At 37.0% G+C, this 24,305-nt stretch overlaps 1 protein-coding gene across 1 annotated transcript in view; it reads right to left on the bottom strand.

Annotated features, from left to right (window-relative positions):
- DPYD (dihydropyrimidine dehydrogenase) overlaps positions 1-24,305 on the bottom strand; it is a gene marked incomplete at its 5' end in the record, with an annotated part of 196,336 nt that overhangs the window by 108,996 nt on the left and 63,035 nt on the right. Inside the window, 2 exons of the mRNA XM_009083388.1 lie at positions 1,557-1,718; positions 13,160-13,247. Of these exons, the coding sequence (XP_009081636.1) occupies positions 1,557-1,718; positions 13,160-13,247 (250 nt within the window). The remainder of the gene's footprint in view (positions 1-1,556; positions 1,719-13,159; positions 13,248-24,305) is intronic.

Below are 24,305 nucleotides of genomic sequence, written 5' to 3'. Positions count from 1 at the left end.
TTTACATGTATGGAATAAAGGCCATTAGAAGAAAAGGTATTAAAATTGCCTCTTGACTGGTAAAACCCAACTACTGAATATACACATAGAACAAATACAGTTCAGTGTCGCTAGTTTCATCCTGTAAATGAGAATTTTGGTCTAAACAATCCTGATTCTTACACTTGTGTGTTCAAATCTCAAGAAAACTGAAGTGGATAGCTACTTAAATGCCATAGAGCAAGAAAGGTTCAGCAACATCTAGCAGAAAAGTTTAGCAGATGCTCTAGAAGACTTATAATTCTCCTAGAGAGAAGAAAGGAGGGATACAAACACATAAAAGGAGAACAGCTGCAGCAGGTAGCAACGTTTGCTCACTGAATCATGACCTACAGCCATTGAGAAGAGGGTGGGAAGTATACGAATGACAGCAGTGGAAAAAATTTGCCTTACAGACATCATCTGTTACTTCCAGATTAACTTGCATTTCTATTTCGGTCTGTTGTACAAAATTGGTGTTTTTTTCTCAGGCTTTGTAAAGGTGACTGGAACTTCATGGTGTGTTTGTAAATATGATCAGCCAAAGAGCTCAAGACACAGAAGAGGGACATGCTCATTAGTAAAGGACTGTATAGAATTGTGCAATCTTAATACATGCATATGCTTTTTTAATATAGTCACAACTTCCTCACTTACACAGAGACCAAAAAAATCACAGTTTTTACCCAAAGGTTATTCAGATAGATCAGATGAGGTCTCAACTGAGACCATGAGTTTGGTACAAATTCACCATGGTCTCAAAAGAATTTAACAAATGTACAATAGACACTTTCTTCAGATAGAAATTGGAGCATTGAGACTACATAATCACAAACAATGCACAAGAATCTCAACAGAAACTCCTGATAAGACTTCCTAGTATGAAGCAGCAAGTAACAACCTGTTCTTCAGTAGCCAAAACATGCACCTACCTTTATGAACCAATACATTTACACATACACATGTATGTGCATCTGTATCTATCTAGATTGATGTACACAGACAAAGTTTAGGTCAATGTGAAACCATGCATTTACATAGTTTTAGCAAATCAGGACATTAAAAAAGGCAAAATCATCTGAAACCTATCCTTTGTCCCAAAGCCAGTACAAACACACATTAATTCTGCTATAGGATCTACCCTATGCCCAGAACAGTTCTACATCTCCTTAATATGCAGTTACAGATGCAGGTGCACTTGATCTTTTCCCCTATGCAGCCTACTTCAGTAACATCCACAATTTCACCTGGCTCAGATAAATCTTTCATTATAAAACAAATTGCCTCAACTACCAGCATTTCTAAAGAATCATCATGTTCACAAATAATGTTCCTTATGTTCCTATAATATAGTGCATTATGAAAGCATTTTGAAGCTTTTGAATGTGCTGTAAGAAAAGGGATAATTATTCTAACTTCCTACACCTTTATTTTATTAGTATCAACTTTTTTAAAACAATTCATTATCAAAGGCAGCCACTTAGGCAATACTCAATGGTACATACAAAGAATTTAAGACATTTGAAAGTCCTACCCACCTCGGTAGCAAACTGCTGCAATCCACCAATATTAATTGGTCCCTCCTCAGTGGCATACAAATTGCAGCCACCAACACAGAGATCTGATGTTGGACACACCATCCCACATGTCAGGCCAAGTGGATTGTCAGAAAGAATCATTTTGGCAGCTCCATAATAGTTCTGGAAGAGAAAGAGAAGTCAAGTACCAAGGAAGCAAAAATACAAAAATTCCAGAGACATGAACCGGCTAGCAGAGTAACATATAAATATATGGATCTTAAATAACACTGACATTACTTGAACGTACTAACATGCTATACAGCATTATGTCAAAGATACTGAAAATAAAAGTCATAAAAACTGTGGATTATGCAAAGATAAAACTTTATTTTTTAGCTTGCAAAATAGTTAAAAGCATCTTCAGTCTGAGGCGGCTGTAGGATTTTTAGTGGCTTAACAAATCTACAAAACTATGATGCCTGCACTATGCACTTGTAAATACATACTCCATGTCTAGGTCAGCTGGGCAGTAGCTGAGTTGCAACCCTTGATAGAGGTCTGACCAGAAAGTGCCAGTTAGATTATCAGTTCTTTATGACACAGGGAATGAAAAGCTTATTTTACACATCTGTGCACACCATCTCTGAGGATGTGCCTGTCCTTCACACCAGAGCAGTAGTGCCAGCACTTCCAGACCTGTGATGAGAAGACTTCCCATGTAGTTACCTGTAGATATTGCACTACTGAATGCTTTTTTGAACTCCTTTTCCTCAACCACATACTAATCAGGCCAAACACTTATTTTCCTGTTTCCCAAACTGCAAACCAGGGAACTGATTAAAGAAGTTATGCACAATTCAAAACTTCACATATTCTCAACACACAGTGCACTTAGAAAAGGAACAACTACCTGATATATAAAATTTCTTTCCACAATAAAAATCTAAGGAATGGATACTAGCAAGTTCCCAGAGTCTGATGCCATGAGAACAAAAAAACGTGGTGGTTTTGTTAGCTGGATAATTCTCTCAAGAAGGAGCATCAGAGGAAATGCCAGGATTGACCTGGAGTCTCATTAGAGGGAGAGAACTACTGATGGCAGTTCTGAACCTACATTACAGTTACATTGATGAAATTATGGTGTAATTAGACTGTTTACATACTACCTTTTCTTCTATATAGTTAATATAGAAGCTGAGCTATATTGTATAGTTCTTTCTTCATTTTAACTCTCTTTCCATCCCCTCCAAAAGTCCCATTGAAGGAGGTCCATGAAGAAGGGTTAATGCCAGAGTTTCCTTTAGAGACCAGAAGACAATACAGTGCCCCTTAGAATCAGCACATGGTCAAGGCTCCACAGAACTTTCTCCAGCGAGAAATTAATGCTGGGATCTCATTCCAGCTTTCTCCAAACTAAAAATAACTGAGAGACTGAAAAACAATGCGCCTCCTTCCTCTTCCACATTCTGATCTTCAAGAATCATCACCAAAATGAAACTGTTTTTCATAACAAGTATCTGCACCTCCCTGTCCCAGAACAGCTGACTTGGAACAAAGAGAAGACGGAGTGTTCAACCAATGTGAAGTACTTGGTCACAGCAGACCCTATCCAGTGCCTGTGACTTACTGTCTGTTAAGCAGCTTAATGTACACAGAATGTTTATTCAAAGCAACTGCTTTAGCACGCAAAGCAAGAATCCACTTATGAATGAAAACAGCAGTGTCAAGATCTGACAATATAACCAACAATGGGTAACAAGACTTTAGTTTGGGAGGTTTGAATTCACTACAGACATATTAAAAGGTTAAGCAGAAAATTCTCTAAAGTTAAAACAGATACTACAGACACATCTAGAGATTCCCAGTAAAATGCCAATGTTCAATGAATGCATTTGTACACATAACTGGACTTTTTGCTTACAGATGCTGGTCTACTGCACACCATGAGCCCCTGTCCATCAACTGGAAACACAACCAGATACCTACGTGTACTTTCATGGGATCTTCTTAGACACTATTAACCTCCATTGAAATTCTAATTGTGGCTAAACAGGCAATCCCTTTACACAACTGTTCTGGGAGAACCTTCAAACATTTCTTCTGTGGTGACTGGTAAGGCACTATCATCTCCAACTCTCATTTATTCCAATCTAAAGGAGTATTAGTTACATGGAAACTGTATGTATTAGTAAATACTTTTGCTCTTCCAGATGAATGATACTGTTTTCATATGTCAGAGACTGTTAGAGGTGCTAAATCCAGCCAGTAAAGACATCGCAACCTCAATTCAGCAGCAAAACATGGAAGTCCAGTTATACTGGAGATCTCACTGACATATAACCATGCAGATAGCAGAGGTGACAGTCAATGCAGGAGATCCTAGTCTTTCTGTAGCAGCACCAAAAGACCAGCCTAGATATGCTGGCCCTAGATGTGTGTTCCTCAGCCAGTTACATCTATCCATGCTTTTTTGCCATTCTAAAAGAATAATTACAAACTAGTAGCAGGGATTTTTCTCACTAACTCATAGACAAAATGGTTTTCAAAGAACTTTTTTTCAGTTTGAAATTTCACACAAGAGAGTTATATTTACCCTTCCTGTGTTGTCCAGGATTATTACTTTTATTATCCTCAACTCTGGTTCAATGGAAACAAATACAACAAGGTGCATTTCCATTTCAGCAACTTCACTAAGGATTTTCTACATTTTCCAACTTCATCATTAAAATCAATATACAGATCTAGTTATTACATCTAGAATGCAAAGCTATTAAATATTCCCCTTTAAAATTAATTTTATTATATATTTGTAAAGTATATTCACACACTTGAGCTGTGCCAATACAAGCAACATCAACACAGCTGGCACATTTTACTTGTGTTGCAAGCTCAAAACAACAAACTTTGAGCACAGGTATGCTACAGAAAGACAGGATATGTTAAAGCAGTGAGTGCCTTCAGAGAGACAGGACCAGGGTCACCGGGGGTATAGGATGAAGATTGTGGTTTGTTATGGGGATATCTATGAAAATCTGTCTCAGAACACCATGCCATCGTGATAAGGAGGAGTCTGGAACTGAAGTCCCAACAGGGCTAAGGCCAGCTGCTGCTGAACTCTTACTTTGGGGGAAACGAGATGGAGTATACGAAGGTAGGGACCTGATTTCAGAAGTTTTGAGATGTTGCTGTCATGATCGTGAGTTGTTGGAGCTGCCACTAGTAGCGCTTGCACCTGAGAGAAAAAGGAACAGCATCCTCTTCAAACGAGAGAGACAAAAGATATATACTGCATGTTACCATGCTAAATATTAAGGTATTAGATACACTGTTTCAAAGAGTATGTAACTTCTAGTCTTAACACCTGAAATATTTTTTACTTCTAAATTAAAAGACAATCGCATTTGGGAGCAGCAGGGCAAGTCTTCTGCACTGCTTTACTAGTGTGCTCCAGTAAAGCAGGCACCTCTAAAGATGAAACGGAAGCAGAGGTTAAGTGCTGACTTGGTTTCCCTGTCTGCCAACAAATAGTCATCCTGTCCCAATTTTACCAATTTTCCATCTGCAAAATTCCTGGTAGCCAGGACACAGTGCAGCATGGAGACTGGGCTCTGGGCAGGACTTCAGGTGCTCAGGTCTGAGTTGCCTCATCTCTTTGTCCTTCCATTCTATTTAATCACTTACCCTGCCTTTACTGTGCTGATTTATTATCTAACGTACCAAACAGGATTAGTAAGATGTTTAGCAATGCTTGACAAAAACTGGCGGATAAATACAGTGAAGTTTAGGAAGTTACACTGAGTGGTGTTATAAAAACTGTGTTCCAAAACTGCAAATCATTGTGTTACAACAGTAATAACTGAGAGCTTATAGTATATGTGTAGTATCTTAAATGTTTAGTTACACAAACATGTTGTGATTACATAGCCTTCTTTTTTTAAAGCTGAAAACATGTATTAATTACATTACATTTATCAGTGACTTTTAAAGTAGAATATTCACATTTTTTAAAAAATAAAGCATTGATCCTCTCATTTCACAAAACCAGGGTGTAGTAGGCTGCACATAAAACAGACATGAGATGCAGACCTGGCATGCTGGTAACTACACACCACATGTTGTACGTGAGAAAGGATCAGAATTAAAGGGAGGCTGGCTTCATTAAAATTACAAAGTTACTCCAGGGCATGGAATAATGCAAACTACCTTAACAGTCTGGAGTAATTTTTGTAGATGTTGAAATAATAAGATGACTCAGTTGGCTAGTTTCTTACAGACGTCACAGAGGAAGCAAGTTTAAAACTAGAATGTTTCTGAATTTTTTAATGAGGTAAATGTCTGTTCCTGCCTTTGTTCATAGAATCTTTTTGCCTGTGCACTTCCATAGAAATAAATTAATCTAACTGGATAGGATGTTTTGTGGTTTCCTACATCAAAATGTCAATAAATACTACATTGCTAACACAGGGAACAAAAACAAGCCTTAAACAGATATCAATAATCAGAGGAAACCAGGCAGAGGAGGATCTCCACATGTATCATTTGGAAGCATTATATAATTTGCATGCAAATGAGACTGGTTTTTACTTGAAAAAAACCTATTAAAACACATACGATCAATACTGAGAGACCAGAAGAAATTGCATTTACTATCAGGAAATGCTTATAGCATCCTTTCTTTCAATTCAATTCAAGAGCTTTTTATACAAATTCATTATGCATCAGGGTGTTTTGATATTGCAGTTTTCTCAAAAACAATGATGAATATGCATTATTATGCTTTTATATAATAAAAATTAATACAGTGACTATCAGAATTTGGTGACAGTGTGAATACTTTCAAAGGAAAGAAGAAAACAGTCAATTTTTTTTCTGCCTGGATTTAGCTTGGAAAAAAAGGAAAGGATACCTAGCAAAAAACATGGGAAAATATCACCACCACCTATCTTAGTTCATGTTCTGCAATGGCTTTAAAATTTACTCAACATGTATTGGATTAAAATATTTCCACAGACCGAAGAGTCACTATTTAAAGTACATTGTTATATAAGTAGCATTTTTCACATTGACACACACCAGTTCAAATATAACAAGAAACGCCCTCGGTCTGTCAGCCCCCCCCAAATATCTTCCAAGGAAGAATGAACAAAACATAACAGCAACTTATCAAATCATACATATTCTATAATATAATGCTGATGATTTTTAATCAATCCAGAAATCTTTCACATCATTTGACTTGTGTCATCATAACAGGACTGTAATTTCACACAGTGTCACTATCTTTTTATGAAAAAGAACGGAAGAAATATCTTGTACTGTCATTTTGTCCTTTGTAGTCTAGAATGTGAGAGATTCCTTAATTGACATAGTGTCATCGCAAAAGTCTATTCTACATAATTACACTATGGCAACTGAAACCAGCTGTCAGCCATTCCATTACACTAAGTACAAACAGACATCTCAAGAAAAGTCACTGTTTCATGTGCATCAATTTAACACCATTCCTACTTTTTCTTTTAAATGTTGTGTGGGTTTTATTATTATTTTATTTATTGACCCTAAATATACAAAGATTAACAGAGAAAGCTGAATAAAACAGCATGTTCAAAAACCTGGGGCCTCAAAGTAGTACTTAAAGATTAATTCTGATGTGTATCTGTATATAATTATTACCAGTCATCTAGCAGCTTTCTGACTACCACAAACCTTCACTGTACTAACAGTATCCCACTTACAGTATTTTACATATGAACTGTGACTCATGGTTTTTTACAGGCTTTGCAATGGCATATACATGTCCTTTGTTAATTTACTCAGAGTTCCTCTGGCACAGAAAAAAACATCATTCTGTTTCTCTCACCTGTCATAATCCTATCTGTCTCAACACCCCTTCTCCATGGCAATCTTTTCTTCATTCATTTTCTTTTTGTCTCTTGTCTTCCTCTGCCTACCCACATTTCCTTCTTTTTCCCTTCCAGTATATCACCACAAACATTTTTTCCTTTACTCCCTCAGTCTCCCAAACTTCAGATTCACCCTCACTCCTTGGTATCCATCTCTATTTTACAGTTTGTTCCCTCTCCCATTTCTCCTTTGAAAAAACAATTTCCCTCTTGAAAATCTCACACAAATTTCCTTCAGTTTCATTTAAACCTAAAGATTCTTCTGAAATCCTAAAACTTACCCTTGTGTTCCACAAGTTTCTCTGTACTGTTCCTGGCATTCATTTATCCCTGCCCTATTTCCCTACCAGCACTCTGCAAAGCCCACTGACAACATTTTACTTCTCATCCAGAGGGCATCATGGCCTTGCTGATTTTGAGGGTTGGGTGGTTTTGTTTTTCTTTGTTTGTCTTTCTGGTGGGGTTGTTTTATTTTTTTTGAGGGGTGGAGGAATGGGACAGAGGGGTGTTCTTTTTTGTTGTTGTTTACTTTTTTTTAACGCTGGCCTCCAGCTAGTAAGGAAACAGTAGATATTTCAGCTCAGACCAGTTTATCTTTATTATTAAGATACACAGGAGAAGAAGGTCTTTCTGAACGAGAAGAAAACTGTTAAGCCAATGTCAGGAATCACTGTAATACTGCAAGGCTTGAGATAAAAATGTAAGAGCTAGTAACAGAGGGCTGCAGTGACCAGTGTGTTCTTTGAGTAACAGTAACATGAAAAGACACTTATGCACCCCCAGTTTTTCATTATAGACTCAGACTATAAAGGCTGAGTCATTCACTTCTTATGCCTGTGCCATGTAACACAAGTTAATATGCCCATGTGCACCAACAGTTGTTTTTCAATATGACTTACTCAACCATAAAGGTGTCTGATAACAAAAAGCTCCAAAACTGTCTCACTGAATAGTTCAACGGTAGAGCAAGTGAGGAGTTACTGTTTTCTCAAGGCCTGCTTCCCTGGCACTTGACTGTGTTGAACAGGAGGAAAGCTGGACAGCCTGCAAGTGCTCAGGCTGAGAGATGTTTCTGTGAAACTGTAGGATTTTCTGTTGCTGTAAAACATTTGCTTGTTCCAGTCCTAAAGGATGACAAGTGCTAGAGCTCCATTTTACCAATTCCTTCTTTCTTTGACAAAGCAACACGGGAAAAGGATGACATAAAATCCTAAAATCACTTCTGGTACGTGTTCATGGTAGTGGGCAAAGCTTTCTGCCGCAGCAGCTGAACACGTTTGGGGTTTACAAAGAACTCAAACAGTGTATCTCTTCTTTTTAAAGAAAGAAATAACTAAGATGGTACTTGCGCATTATAAAACAAAGAATACACATTTTGCAATGTGAACACTATCTAAAGAGAGGACAGCTGGAAGTCAGAATACTTGTTTGCTGTCTTCTGATGTTTAGAAACAAAAGTAGCAATGTGTGCATAGTGAATTTGAAGTCTGGTCTCTGAGATACACAATTGCAAGTGGTCTGTCTGAACTGAGAAACACAGACTGGGAAGACACAATAGAATAGATTGTACCTTTATAAAGTGGAGTTGTAATCCAGTTTGTATGGAAAAAGAGAATGGAAGTTGTGGCCTAAACTCTACTGAGTCACAGCAGCTAACACAATACAGCATAAATGGCATCCTTTTTCTCAAAGAGGCTCAAGGCTCATTGAGTCTGGCAATTCAATTACCCTCTCAACCCAGAAACAACACTCCTCCCCTGTCCCTCTTCTACTCCTGAGCTCAGGTCTAATGGCAGAACAGCCAGAACAGCTACATTGTACATGGCCTGTAAATATCTAAAAAGCCTCAGGCTTAAGAGAACAAGAATCCCTGACCTTTTATGATTGCTATAACCATTTTCCAACAAAACAAACTGCATACAATAGAGCTCTTAAATACCTGACAAAGTAATTCATTTTCAGTACGTTGCTGTCTAAATACTCTATATTAATAATGAATAATGTTTAAATAAATACCTGCATGCAATACAGCTTACACAAGGATAATGACAAGGAATTTATTGAACAGAATCTTCTCTCAACAAGTAGAAGAGTAATCAGCTGAAGTGACTTTCTCAAGTGAGTGATAAAGAAAGATTCAGAAGCAGGACAGGGACTTCAATAAGTCTAGAAAACATACCCCACTTTCCTGAATTTACTGACCTCAAGCACCTGCATTTTCTATGTTTCACCTATTTATTTTTGTCTAGAAGATACCATATATAAGATTTTAAATTTTAAAAAATGAAATTTATTTTAAAAGATGAGAGCTGCAAAAACTGATTTATCATTTTGAAAAGTATTTTCAACAACACGTAAAATATCCTTGATCATGTTAAGAAAGTACTTCTGTGACAATAATACAAAAATATTCAGCAAGCAGAATATTCAGACTGTTGAATGATATCAAAATGATTATGTCAATAAAAGTCTAGCAAAATACATAGCAAACCGAAAAATTACCTATTGGTTCCATCACAAACTTTCAAAACTATAAATTACAAGTTCTAGCCTTCAAAAGTACACCATTCTTGTTGCCTGCCTTCTCTAAAAGTACAAGGTGCAGGTACCTGAACCACCACAGCAGCAGAAAGAAAGAGAGCAGAGGACACCACAGGAGCAGCCATGGTAGTGGAGTCTCACACAGACACCGCCAGGGTCATGACTTCTGGTGAATCATTTCAACTTTCAACATCCCTTTCTCAACTTCCACCTTATATCTATTGTTGGCCTGACAGAGAGCAAGGAGTTTCAAAATGCTGTACTGAAAAAACAGCAGTGCATACCTAAACCTAGAAAAAAAAATCCATCAATAAAGGAGACTCGAAGAGTTCAGCTACTTTTTCTACAGAACAGAATTTGTTAGAAGATAAATATTTTCTAGCAAAGCCATCAAAACTAATATATCATAAGGAAAATTTGGCCTAGCAGACAGCAGCCACCAACGTCAAGGTTGGGTTCCCTCTAAGCACTGTTAATTTCCTTAAACTGCTTGGCACACGAACTACAGGAGGCACAGCCATTGACAAGATGGCTACAAACATGCAAGATTTCCTAGCCTTGTTTCTCAGCCCATGAATTCAACTAATTGTTCAGCATATCTGTGTGTGTCTTTATCCCTTCTAATTCTGGGGGGTTTATTTTTTTGGGTTAGCTTTCTGGTTGTTTGTTTTTAAAGTCAGCATTAGAGCTGTTGCAGAGAAATGCTTCCACAACCATGCTACATAAGATTTCTTTCAATAGCATAAGGAGAGAAAGCAGAGGGTAAGACTGTATGCAAACTCACACTTGAAACTTGATTTCACTGAAGCAGTGCTGATTTTAGGCATGCAATTTCCCATACTAACCATCTTGAATGGCAGAAAACAACTATCTGACTTCGTAATATTTCCTGTGTATGAATGTTTCCTACTGCCTATACAATTACCATACATCAGAGGTAAAAGCAGGTACCAAAAGCTGTTGTACACCTTTTATAAGAACTAGTTTCAGAGTGGATACAGAAGCTACTGACAGATAGGGACAGGGTCCCAAAAGACATGCTATAGTTACATTTCAGTTATCTAACATACTTTGGTTTTTCTACTAAAAAACAAAAAGTTAAATTTCCTGAGACAATGAATAGTAGCACACTGAAATTCTTTCCTATAGCAGAATTTTCTGATAAAACACCAAGTGATCAGGTCACCTCCTCAGGGCAAAAGCAGTGTCTTTACCTAGCATCTGCAGCTTCCAAAAGGATTTGAAACTCATCTTCTTACAGCCCAAACTCTAGAGGGTTCATCCACCTCATTGACCATCTGACAGGTTAAATCTGGCCCTATTAAAATCACTAAGAGTGTACCCATTGGATTAAGCAGGGCAAAGACTTTTACTTCAAAGCTTTGAGGCAGTTTACTAATATTATTACAGTTTACCTTTGCCAACACACAACTCTCAAACCTCTCTAATCTCTGCAGTCACCCCACCTTGCTCATCTCTGCTCTGTAACGGAATCACAGAATACGAAACGAATCAGGTGTTAAAATGATTCACTCTTTCTGTCAAGTCACAAAGGAGCATCATATTTCAGACGCTATCAGTCTAAGCGACCCACCAAATTTACTGTACCAGGATGCTGCTGCTATTAGCTCTTCTGACACCTTCTGTTGCAGTTTTCAGTCCATCTTCCCTGGTTGCTTATTCACAGCTTTGGTTTTGATAATCAGGCCCTCTTTCTTTCCTCAACAACATACCACATTATCCTACTAAAAGCGGCAGCAGAACAAATCCTTAATAAAAAAAGACCATCCTGGTAAAATACTTTCATAAAATTTGCTTTAGGTTTCCTAAACAAACTACAGCACAATGATGAAATGGAAAGTAGCAGTTTCATTACTGCCTTGTACCTTCTCTGCTCAGTTTGCCTGCTTCACGATGCCTGAAGAGGTAATAAGCAGCAATATGCCACATACTATACTGTGGTTGCAAACAGATGCCTACATTCATGAAAATAAATGCAGCAGTGACAGGGTACAGATTACATAAGAAAACTGTCTATATGCATATACTGGGCATAATGCCAGTTACTGCAAACCACATCAACACGTAGTTATGTTATAATTGATACATGCATCTTAATATCTCCTCTTATCCTAATGTTTCTTGTTAAGGTGCAGAATTTACTGGCGTCTTCTCTGTACCACACAGAGTGAAAAAAGGAATGTGGTTGTTCACTTGCACATGGAAGTGCTGCTGTTGCTCTCAGCACTCCAGTTTTACCTGCGTTGGTCCTTTCAGCTGCATCTAACAGTGAGACAGAGCATAAAAGGCAAGCAGAAAATCTTTGTAGCACCCTTGGTAGATTATGAGTCTAGTTGGGCTCATACAGACAAATAAATCACATGGCAGCTAATGAATCCACAGATGGGAAGTAAGTTTTAAAAGGTATGGGGCAATCAATATACAGTCATCTTTAGGCTATTCCAGACAGCCTAATTAATCTTGTCACATCAACTTTGCAGTTATCGTTATTTATCTACTTATTTCTTTCTATTTCTGACCATTAAAGTCATTTGTAAACCACAATTCAGAATAATGTTTTTAAGATTTCATTATGACCATAGTACAGTAGCCCATTAAGAAAGGAAAAGGTACAGTACCTCCAAAGAGGGGGTTCCATTCACTCCTGTAGTATGTTATTAATATCCTAGTGAGTGACTACATTTGCATTAACCACAGCCTCTTACTATAAAGTACAAGAAAAAATTCCTTCATATGACCACCTTCATGCCAAATTTCTGCCCAAAGGAGATTTAAACTATAATCTCTTCTTAAAATACAATAAAATCACAAAAAAACTTCACCCTTAATGATTTGTAATATCTCAGGTAGCATAAAGGTTAAATAATGACATTAAAATGCTCAGGCCTTTGAATATCCTATTTCAAACCCATCAAACCCAAAAGCTTTATAGAAAAAGTGAAATGAAGAAATAGATCTGCACTATACATTGTCTGTACAGACACAGAACAGAAGCAGAAATAACTAAAAACCAGCTGACTCAACCTTCAAAACACCTGTTCTAAACACTTTTCTTTAAGACTTTACAAAGATAAACTTTGAAATGCAATCCCATACACAGAACTGCAAGTAACTGCTGTCATCTCCTTCCATGTACTACAGCGAGCCTGACTTTACCTTGTTTGCAATACTTGTGATGAATGACTTGATGTCCAGATTAGTTGGGCAACTCTTCTGACAGGGGGCATCTGCACACTTTAAGCATCTACAGGAATAAAAGAAAACGTGTCAAGGTGATGCAGAATACAAATGAGGCCAATAGCATAATGTTTTTCAAGTTAGCATGTTAGAAGATAAGCCACAATAATACAGAACATTTTCATAAAATTTCTATTTAAAGCCTCAAAGCACTATATGATCATTATTGACTTATATCAACACAGATGAATTGTGTTCTCTTGACTCCACTTTACAAAGGAAGGCAGAGGGTGCAATTACAAATATATGGACTACACATCTCTAAGTACTAGGCAACAATGTCAAATTACACAGGGGCAAGTTCTTTTTCCCTGAAATCCAAGATTGCTAAACTTCTGATCATTTCATTTTTCCATTTAAAAAAACCATCTGTGCTGTGAATCTGAATTTACTAACCAAGTCCTGGAAGTCTTTGTAAATTCTGAATACTGGACAATCAGACATACAAAACCAAGTGTATTTCCACAGAGGATGGAATTACTTTGTACTGTATGTCCAAAGAATATGAATGGCTGATAAATTTTCAAGTCACTTTTCTATGAATTTCCTGCAATAAGTCTGTGACCTATGAAGACAATTCAGTAGTCTTATGCATACTCACAACTGAAACCCCTGAGACCACCTTCTTGTTATTTCTAATGACAAAACCTAACTGTATATTAAAACACACTAAGTAATAAAGATTGATTGCATGTTCCTGCATAGTATTCCATGTGGATGTACAGATCTGGTTGCCTGCACAAGTCACATGTAAGGATTAAGCTCTCAGGGTAGTCTACGTAACTTACAGTAAGCAAACCTTAAAAAAAAAGGAGGTAAAAGCCAAAGCAGAATAATTCTCTATTAAACACAAACATACTTGTACATAGCTTTGGTTTTATAGATCAATGATTAAAATAGGTTAAATGCCTTACTATTTATCTCAGAATTCATTACATTATCCCAGATGTTCTTTCAATATTGCTTTACTAACATACTGAATTTATATAAATTGTGGGTTTAACAATCTATGGCAAATTAAATAATATTTGCTTCTTTACATATTATTTGAGCCCAGCTACTTACATAAGTTCCACAAGTCTACCTTAATTATTGCTTTTCAGTGATAGACAATAACACTGTGGAACTGGCTGGGATAGAGTATTTTCGAACACAGGAAAGCTGTAAGAGCCTGATGGACTATGTGCACAAAGAAAGGAAGATGATATTAAAAAGAATGAAAGGCCTGAAATACCTGCAGTGAAACACTAGCCTGACTTTGTCAATCCCATGGATTGGGAGTTTTTTGTTGCCATTTTTACAGTTAGGGGTGGAATATGAAAGAAGGCAAATCTAGTTAAGTAAAAGATTAATTAGCTTTTCATCTTATTATTCATTATCATCTAGTTGAGTATTGCAGACACCATGGCACCAGCAGAATTTGAAGGCACATGTGGCACTGGCTGTTTGGATTTTCTCACAAGACTAGTCATGGGGAAAAGGCCCCAGAGGATATATTTAAAGGAAAACAGTCTCACAGGCAGCAAAAGCTGGGAAATCTGATTAAGCCAAATCCAGGTTCAACACCATAGTGGGTTACTAGTTCAACTAGTCAGGATGTCAGAGGGCTCTGACACAAGAGCATCAGCAGGTTTAGCTGTGGCAGTTAAACACACCACTGCCCAGCACTACTCACTGACAGGTACATGTTATAAATGCCTTAACAAGCAAAGGCAGGACAGTTGCGAGCAGAGCACTGAGTCAAGAGGATGCTTTCAGCATTCTAGGCAGACTGAAAAAAAAGCAAAAAAAAAGCTAGACAAAATACCACTACTATGCAGGCCCAGATGAGCAGTTTGCCTGTGTAGGCAGCAAAGAAATAATAGAAGTCAAAAATCGTGTGATTAAAAAAGGGAACAATTCCATTACAACCTTTTACTCTTCACTTTCCTGAATGTGGTTTTCTTTAAAATACAACAGTCCTGTATATAACACTAAAAGAACTGCACTGAACAGAAAATACATTTCTGTGGGGTTTTTTAATATATGTATATATATATGTATATACACACACATATATAAACCAATATATATAGAACAATCTCATGTCAAAACTGACTAGAATGGCACCTGGTAGGATAAGCAGTGTACAGATTACCCGCTGTGGCTAGCAAACACCTTTACCAAATTTCTCTTTTGATTTTTGATCTGGTTCACAAATAACAGCTGTTGAAAATGTCAGCTATGGTGGGGGTGGGTAACACAAACTTGAATGTGAGCTTTGGGGAGGAGGGGAGGGTACCATGAATATGCCAGTCCAGACTTTCTCTTATAATAATACCATCTTCCAAGCACTCTGCAGACTAAAGTGCACCAGGCTGCCATTAATCCCACTTATCACCCTGACAGCTCAGTAATTACACTCCTGCTATCGCTAGGTACTGTAAGGTACTGTAGTCCTAATAAAACATCAAGCACTGTGCTGAATGCGTGCTGGTGAGGTGTTTTATTAAACTTGGGGGGTTGATCATCAAGCGACATTAGTGTTGACCTATTTTTCTATCTGACAATAAATTATCCTTTGACCACACCATAATAGATATTACAGAGTGCATTTACTGTACAAAGGAGCAAAGGTATTGCGTTTTGGTGAACCAGGCAAAAAGCATAAATAAAGTACTAGAATCACCCACCAGAAAGTTATTACATAAATTGCTGCAAGTGATTGATCCTTTCAAAAATCACAGGCAAAATACCGTGCATAAGGGAATATACCGACAATTACCATGAGCTTCTATTCCACATGCATATCCCCATCTGAAGAAACATTTAGTATCACACTTCTTTCCTTTTCCTGCAACTGTCCTCCCACTCCATGAAATCCCACCTTTTGTTTTACAAGGTTATTACATTGCTACAGGTTTTGTTCAAAATAATGTAAACAACAAACTAGAAATTTAGATTAGATGCCTCTAATTCATCTGCTAGCTCCTACCAAATTATATTAAAAGTTACATGCTCACTATGGTAAAAAACCCAGGCAAACAACATTTCAGACTACATATGGGACTATGTTAATGTCAGAATATATATTTCTTTGTAAAAATATAGGAAAAATCCTAACAACTATCAGAAAACACCTTATATTATGAATCTTCCCCCTATTTGTTCATGGAAAAGCATCTCCTTTAGACACATGGAGGCTGTGCTGAATCTTAAAAGACACAACATTCACTTCATGTGCATATTGACTTCAATGTAAAAGGCAACACTATATTCTTTGCACAGCAAAAGAGAAAAGGAAACCATAGCCAAGAGTAATTTTTGGTTAATAGGTTTCATTGTTTAATTGTTGAAACATTACCCAGTATTTTATTTAAAAGTTAAAATATCTGACCAACAGCCTCACTTCTGGGTCTAGACCAACCCTTAATACACTTCTGCCTCTAAACAAAGAAGGGCAATTTAGTTATATTGTTCACTAAAATTGCAGTGAACAAGCACTAATGTAACTGGCAATAACGTTACCTGAAGTGTATCACATGTATGCTGAGAAACTGAGGGTGAAACAGAAAATCCAGAGTAATATTCCACAACGAATTTTTGCAGATAACCTATCAAATTTTCATGTATCTCAAAACAGGCCAAATAACCTTTATTATGGTTACTGTTGGCAGAGCACATTGAATCCTAATTCATTTATGAAGGTTTCTGCAGGATATAAAGAGCCATTTTGAAAAAATGCTTCCAGCTCTACTATTTGTAGAAATTTCTAGGACTTTCTCCACTACACAGAGAAACAGCCCAGATACAGTACACATAAGATTGACACATATTCTGTATATACTTCCTGAGGCTTTGGCTAATTCACTTTAAGAGAATGGTAGAGTTAATTCCATCCAGAGAATAAGAGACCAGTTTGCATAGGAGACCCAAAGCTCTTCTTGGTTCCAAGTCTCTTGACCACTCTCTAAACACTGAGCTGGAGACCATAAAGAGTGAAATAGGAAAGCTACATGTGAGGAAGAAATAAATATTTTCTTTCTAAATAAATCTAATTCCCAACTTCAATGCTCATTGCCATTGACGGTAGAAGTGAAGAGCACGAGTTTTTCTCTTTATCTACTTATGGCTAACCTTGCAGAACTTAGGCTTTCTTCTCCTCATTTGGTCTTCTATACTTAAACAGGGTCAAAGACAACCCTAAACAGATATTTGTGCATATATACACTCCTTTAAAAGAGATATCAGGATAAAGATCCTCTGCTGCAAGCCATTGGTGAGAACCTACTGCTGGCAGCTGTAAAAAATAAAACAACAAAACCCAAACAAAAAAACCCACTTGCTGCCACTATTTTCTTCATTCAAAAAAGAAAAAAAAACAAAAACACACCCACACCTAACAATCAAACAAAAAAAATCCCCCATCCTTTTGTCTCCCTGTTCATTACATTTCACAATGGACAGAAGAGAAGCAAAATATTATAAAGCAACAGGGAGATTTTGTGGCCAGATTTAAATACCAAAACACCATAGCAGTTGATATATGGATTTGAGTACCAAAGACAAATGATACTTAGAGGAATATATGTTTTCATTCACAGCCAAGAAACAGAAAAAGTGACTCTTACATGCAAGACTGAGAACTCTGTTGTGTATATGCACTATAGCAAAGAAGACAATCTTAAATTAGAATTGACTATGAACACAATTTTGGACTATAGGACAAACAGACCTAATCCCCAAGAAACATCTCTGAACACAAGGGGCATCAGAAACTGTACAAAACACAGACAACATGACAAAGTAGTTATCATGGTCCTGGATATGTAATGTTGGAAAGAAAAATGCCCAGTCTGTTGGCAATGCACAGGAACCATAAGAAACAAAACATTAAATATCACAAATTTGCAATACTAGTTCATCACTAAAGAAAGAAGGAAAGACTCTCACATCATATCTGTTGCCTTTTCTGTCACCTGGAAGTCCTGTAAGCCTTCTGCAGACCCATAAAAAAGTGGGACTACTTCTCTGTCAGAAAGTTCAGATGACCAGAGGAAGCAAATTTTAAATAGAGCCACTCTACAGGATTAGAGACAGACATGACATTGCTGCTGGCAGCTACAGGACATGTAAGGGAAGTGCCTTTTATTGAAAGGAAGAAATGCTCAGAGTTGAAAGTTAGTCTTCAGACACAAAAACCTCCTACCCTGGTGCAGAATAATGGCACTTACAGACAAGGTTATTTTTGGACACTTAAGAGGTAGTGAATCATATGGACATAGACTCCAAATCATTCCATTCATCAATGCCTCATCTTTCTCTTTTCTTCTTTGGCTCTCTACGCAGCCATAATTCTTTTCTCATCTACTTCTGAATCCCCTTTGAGTGCAAGAACTCCCCTCTTCCCCTCTACTTCTCTTTGGCTGTCTTCCTGTTTTCTGTAGTCTTTTTTCACAGTTCATCTGAAACTTCTCCACTTCTTGGTCCTATAACTTTTTATCATCTTTCACCATAACTTCATTTTACTGGAAAATACTGATAACATAGAGAATGACTCAATGTCTACGACAGTGTTGTAGAAGAGCATGCACCAGTCACTTTTTAGGACATCTTTTGAGTTTTTGCCATCCACCACACTTCAGAACGTCCATTTCTGTGTTAAAACTGTCCTTGCCTAATGACATCTCTTCTGCATACTCAGGACAGTGCTCTCTTGATCTGTGATCACACACACACACGCACAAATGGAGCCTACCAGAAGAAAAGCAGGTTGGTGGGATTTCCTCTTAAGCCCTTGCTGAACAGTGAGAACACAGCCAGACAGTGCTCTGTACTCAGTGCAGAGGTACTGCTCTACACACTGCACTATGGTGAGCAGCTCCAAGTCAGTTCATGGAAGATTATATTCTGCTTGGTCTTACACTACTCCTGTCATTTTACTAGGACACAGAATTTTTCATGTACCATATTGCAATCTAACCTCGAAGACTGCTGCCTTTCACCCACTTCATTTTATGTAGCTTGTATATCATTACTTTAATCATATTTCTCCAATTTATGTTACAGAATAAAGCTGCTACATAAATTAGAGTAAAAATAGAAAAAGCAGTGCAACTTACAGAATACTGTAGCACAAAGCATGTATATCAGCAGGTGCCAAATCAGAGAGACTGTAGCATATTTTTGACATGTCAGAAATCAAAACTAATTTTTAATATATAATGCAAATCATTTCAACCATCTTATGCTTTCTCATAGACTCAATCTGTGAACAAGCAAATCAAATAACTGGTACCCATTTCTATTAGCAACTTTGTTACATGCAGCTCATACTGAATCAATATTACTAAAAATACATTTAACATCACCAGACACCTTTCACTAGCTCCTTCACTCCCACACAGACTACCTCTTCCATGGAGTTTTACTAGGGCAATTTATTTACAGCATCTCTAAATTTATGCTTTGTTTTTACAATCCATTTGTTATATATTGCTCTACAACATTCAGAGTTCTTTGGCTTCAAAAATGGTGTACCTGATGTGGTCAGGAGATGCCTGGTCCTCTCCTCATCTTTTCAGTTATTTCCCATCCTTTATATTCTGCCACCTGCCTAATGAACTCTGGTTGGTCCCTTTATTGATATTCTGTCCCAGTCAAGGCACTATTACCGTACCTCTTTAAAAAGGTTGTATTTAAATTGCTACATTTTTGCAAATCCCATGAATGACAAGCTAGTCACTGGTTTCAATGTCTCTCATTTTTGCCTCTCTCCTTCTAATCTGTTTTATAAAAATCCTCTGTGGAAGACTAAGCTACCTTACTTTGTTGTGAACACTTCCAGATACATTCAGGAAGTTTAAAACAATCCTATAAGAGTTCGGTACAAAACTACAAAGTGTAATATAATACACTGAATGTTACCAGATGTGTTTAAACAGTAGTAAACGAATATGATCCTTGATTTTCTATTTTGAAATATTGTATTAGAACTCAAACTCAAGTATAGGTACTGCAATTGGCCCTTACATCTTATACCTTTCTCCATAACCTAACTGCTCCCAACAAGTGCTTGGCGAATAAGTCACCAATGGTTCCTGAAAAATGATTTTGTAAACTCCTTCCAGCAGGACTTAACACATAACTGGCCTAAAGGTTGTCGCTTTGTACCATGAAAGAAAAAGTGTTTGGAAATCTGAGTCTTCAAACTTAATTATTTTAAATAATGTAGGAGGAAATAAACTTGAATTTAGCAATGTACAAGAATACCCCACCCATTTTCAGTAGCTAGAGTTTCACTTTCAGCTTTACCTTTGTACCCATACCACTGACCAAACACATGAATGCTTAGGGAAAAGCAGATGCTGCAATTCTTAAAGTCTGTACCAAAGAATCTGAATCCTGTACATAAGAAATCCATTCTATAATCTGAATAGCTATTCTTCATACTTGCATACAAACAAACCTCCACCTTCTGAGTAAAAGCTACATTGGGTAGACTATTTTGTCCCATTTAGTTCAGAACCAAAAAACTTTTTTTTTTTTAAATTCAAAATTTTGAAATATTATAGATTTACAGCAATATTATTTCTAAGCATTGTTTCCTGTTTCTTGTTTCACATTAAGCATCATGAGATTGCTCTTGTCATGGTTTAACCCCAGCCAGCAGCCAAGAACCACGCAGCCGCTCACTCACTCCCCCACCAACGGGATGGGGGAGCGAATCAGAAGGGTAAAAGCTACAAAAACTCATGGGTTGAGATAAAGACAGTTTAATAAAGAAAGCAAAAGCTGCACACACAAGCAAAGCAAAACAAGGAATTAATTCACTGCTTCCCACAGACAGGAGGTGTTTAGCCATCTCCAGGAGAGCAGGGCCCATCACACGTAACGGTTCCTTGGGAAGACAAACGTCATCACTCCAGATGTTCCCCCTTCCTCCTTCTTCCTCCCACCTTACATACTGAGCATGATGTCCTATGGTATGGAATATCCCTTTGGTCAGTTTGGGTCACCTGTCCCAGCTGTGTCTCCTCCCAGTCTCCCATGCAGCCCCAACTTTCTTGCCAGCGTGGCAGTACGGAAAGCAGCAAAGGCCTTGGCTCTGTGTAAGCTCTGCTCAGCAATAACCAAAACATCTCTGCATTATCAACTCTGTGTTCTGCACAAAACCCAAACATAGCCCCATACCAGCCTCTGTGAAGAAAGTTAACTCTGCTTCAGCTCAAACCAGCACAGATGTATTAATCAACATTCAAAATTTGTAAAACTGTCCTAGAAAAACTATACCTAGTTAAATGTTTTATTGTTGTCAACAACATATCTTTGTTTAAAGCTTAGAGATTTTAGAGTTACAAAAAAGAAGTACTTAAAAGCCAATCTGCTACTTCTCTGTTAACACCAAATAAATTTCACATTAGATATCAATTAATATTTTCTCAACACCATAGGAACAAAATGTAGTTTGGTGCTTATGATACCAAACTTGATAGTATCCAATACTATTCCAGTAGTGCAGGAGACACACAAGAAACACACTTGCAAGACATTGATACTACCTATTTAGACCTTGGACTGTTCTCTTTCAAGTACTTGAAAGCAGCACTTTATCTGCCAAACCAGCCACTTGTGGCTCAGCCACACATAACCTTATGGAGCTTTTTAAAAGGGTACATTTATGTTCACCACAACAGTGATCCCTTTTCACACAGAAGATAGCTGTTACACCATGTTCAATATCCTTTTAATCCTCTATAGACCTCAGATAGAAGGGCTGACAGAACTGACAGTTTTTATTATGGCTTGTCCTGTACACAATAATCTTCTTTTGCCTGGACTGTTCTCCCAGAAGTGTTACAAACTTTTTGACTCGTATCAAGGATCATTTCTAGGGTTTTTTTTAGGAGATGAGACATTAATTTTATGCAGCATGATTCTTATCCTGTGTAAATTACATTTCCAAAATATGAAACACCTGTTGTCTGTTTATCTGAATATCAATGAAACTCCTTCGGGTTCACTTCAGGAAAGACACACTTTACAAGTTTAGTCAAAGGCATTTTTTCTTCCAAAATGCCTTCATCACCTATGCACAACTTATAAATGCCACTCTGTTCAGTACATCATTAACAACAGGAGCACACATCTACCCTTGATTTGTACTGAAAATATTTAATAAAATTAATAATAACAGATATAAACAATCTATGACCTAACTAAAAATGGAGTAACTGAAGATTTAAGAATATATTCTCAGTTAAAAACTACAGCACCAGTGAGACTCTAACAATCAGACCAATAGTGCTAATGCTCATCTGTCTTGCAATTTAGGCATGCCAACAATTCCATCACAATTAGCATAAGAGTGATTTAAACAAAGAACCTTTGTGGAGAAGTAGCCTTGAGAAAGGCACCAGCAGCAGAATAAGTTAAAGTTTCCCTTATTTTTTGGATCTGAGTCTGTTTTCAGCCTTCTAGAAACAAAAAAGAAAGAACAGATTTGGTTGCTACTACAGTTCAGAACTCCAGAGAAAACAGAGGTCAGTCACATTTCCACTGTGAACCTGGTAAAGATGTTTCTTCCAATGGAAGAAATAAGCCATTAACCCCAATTGACCATCTTTTTCCAAGTTTTCAAACTCACAGCAAAAATATCCATAGCAAAGCTCAGTCCTGCCAGACAGTGAACCCTCTAGTTCACTTCCAGACTGATTAACTGTGCTTTATTTTAATATATGTAGCCCCCAGTGGGACTCAGTTAGACCATTCATTTACTTATAACTGTGCTTTATTTTAATATATGTAGCTCCCAGTGGGACTCAGTTAGACCACTCATTTACTTACAATGAAAATGCTTAAGCAATTTGTTAAACCAACCTTATGCAAGTCTTCCAGAAGTGAGTTCCCAGTACCCAGGGTAGAAGGAACACCTCCAGTGTTCTCACTCTTTTCCTCACCTTAAAATTGGTGCAGCTACATATTTTAGAACCATGTGCAACTACTCATGCCTTTTCTCTGAGAGGAAATACAAGAAAACACATGAATTCAGGAGCAAATTCTAAGAATTAATATTTTCTCTAGAAATTGCAACAAGAAAACACATGAATTCAGGAGCAATTTTCTCTAGAAATTGCATGTGTCTTCCATCTCCTTTTGCAAATAAAGAGGTTTATCTAAGATACATTACTAAGTGACACTAACTTGTTATTATGCTCAGCAATCAAGACCCAGAAAAACGAAGGCTGCTTGCTATTACATTACTAAGTGACACTAACTTGTTAATATGCTCAGCCATCAAGACCCAGAAAAATGAAGGCTGCTTGCTACTTTGATTCTAATTGTCTAAACTGCAAATAATTTATACATTTTTTAACCATAGTTTATAGTGTGTAAGCATCTTTAACATAAGGTGGTATTTTCCTGCATTCTAAACTGCAAATAATTTATACATTTTAACCATAATTTATAGTGCATAAACATCTTTAAAATAAGGTGGTATTTTCCTGCACGCTTTTCTGTTCAAGGGAATTCTTTGACTTTGCTTCTCTACCTTAAATTTATTCAAAAAGTAAAGATTCAAAACCAGTTTCCTCTCTGGAAATAAAAAGAGCTTTATAACACAATAGCAGAAATTACATAGGGAAACTAGAGAGGTCAGCACCAAGTAAAGACAAACAAACTCTATACAAATTACACCAATAGTCAATGTTGCGGTCAGCACCAAGTAAAGACAAACAAACCCTATACAAATTACACCAATAATCAATATTGTATTCTTACTATCTTGAGTTTAAAGATATAAGTAACATTTAAATAGTATATGAAAATTCAGACTTAATTGTTTACAAGCAGTAAATACACTAATTCATTAAGAGAAAATGATTTGTACTGTTTGTACTATCATTCTTACTATCTTGAGTTTAAAGATATAAGTAACATTTCAATAGTAGATGAAAATTCAGACTTAATTGTTTACAAGCGGTAAATACACTAACTCATTAAGAGAAAATGATTTGTATTGTATGTACTACAATCACCTTCACCGAGAAGAATTTTATAACATTTGCAGTATGATAATGTGAAT

This window comes from Acanthisitta chloris, unplaced genomic scaffold (genome assembly GCF_000695815.1).
Source record: "Acanthisitta chloris isolate BGI_N310 unplaced genomic scaffold, ASM69581v1 scaffold3621, whole genome shotgun sequence".
NCBI lineage: Eukaryota > Metazoa > Chordata > Aves > Passeriformes > Acanthisittidae > Acanthisitta > Acanthisitta chloris.
The sequence above is the reverse complement of the archived record's forward strand: the minus strand, read 5'-3'. Positions and strand labels throughout refer to the sequence as shown.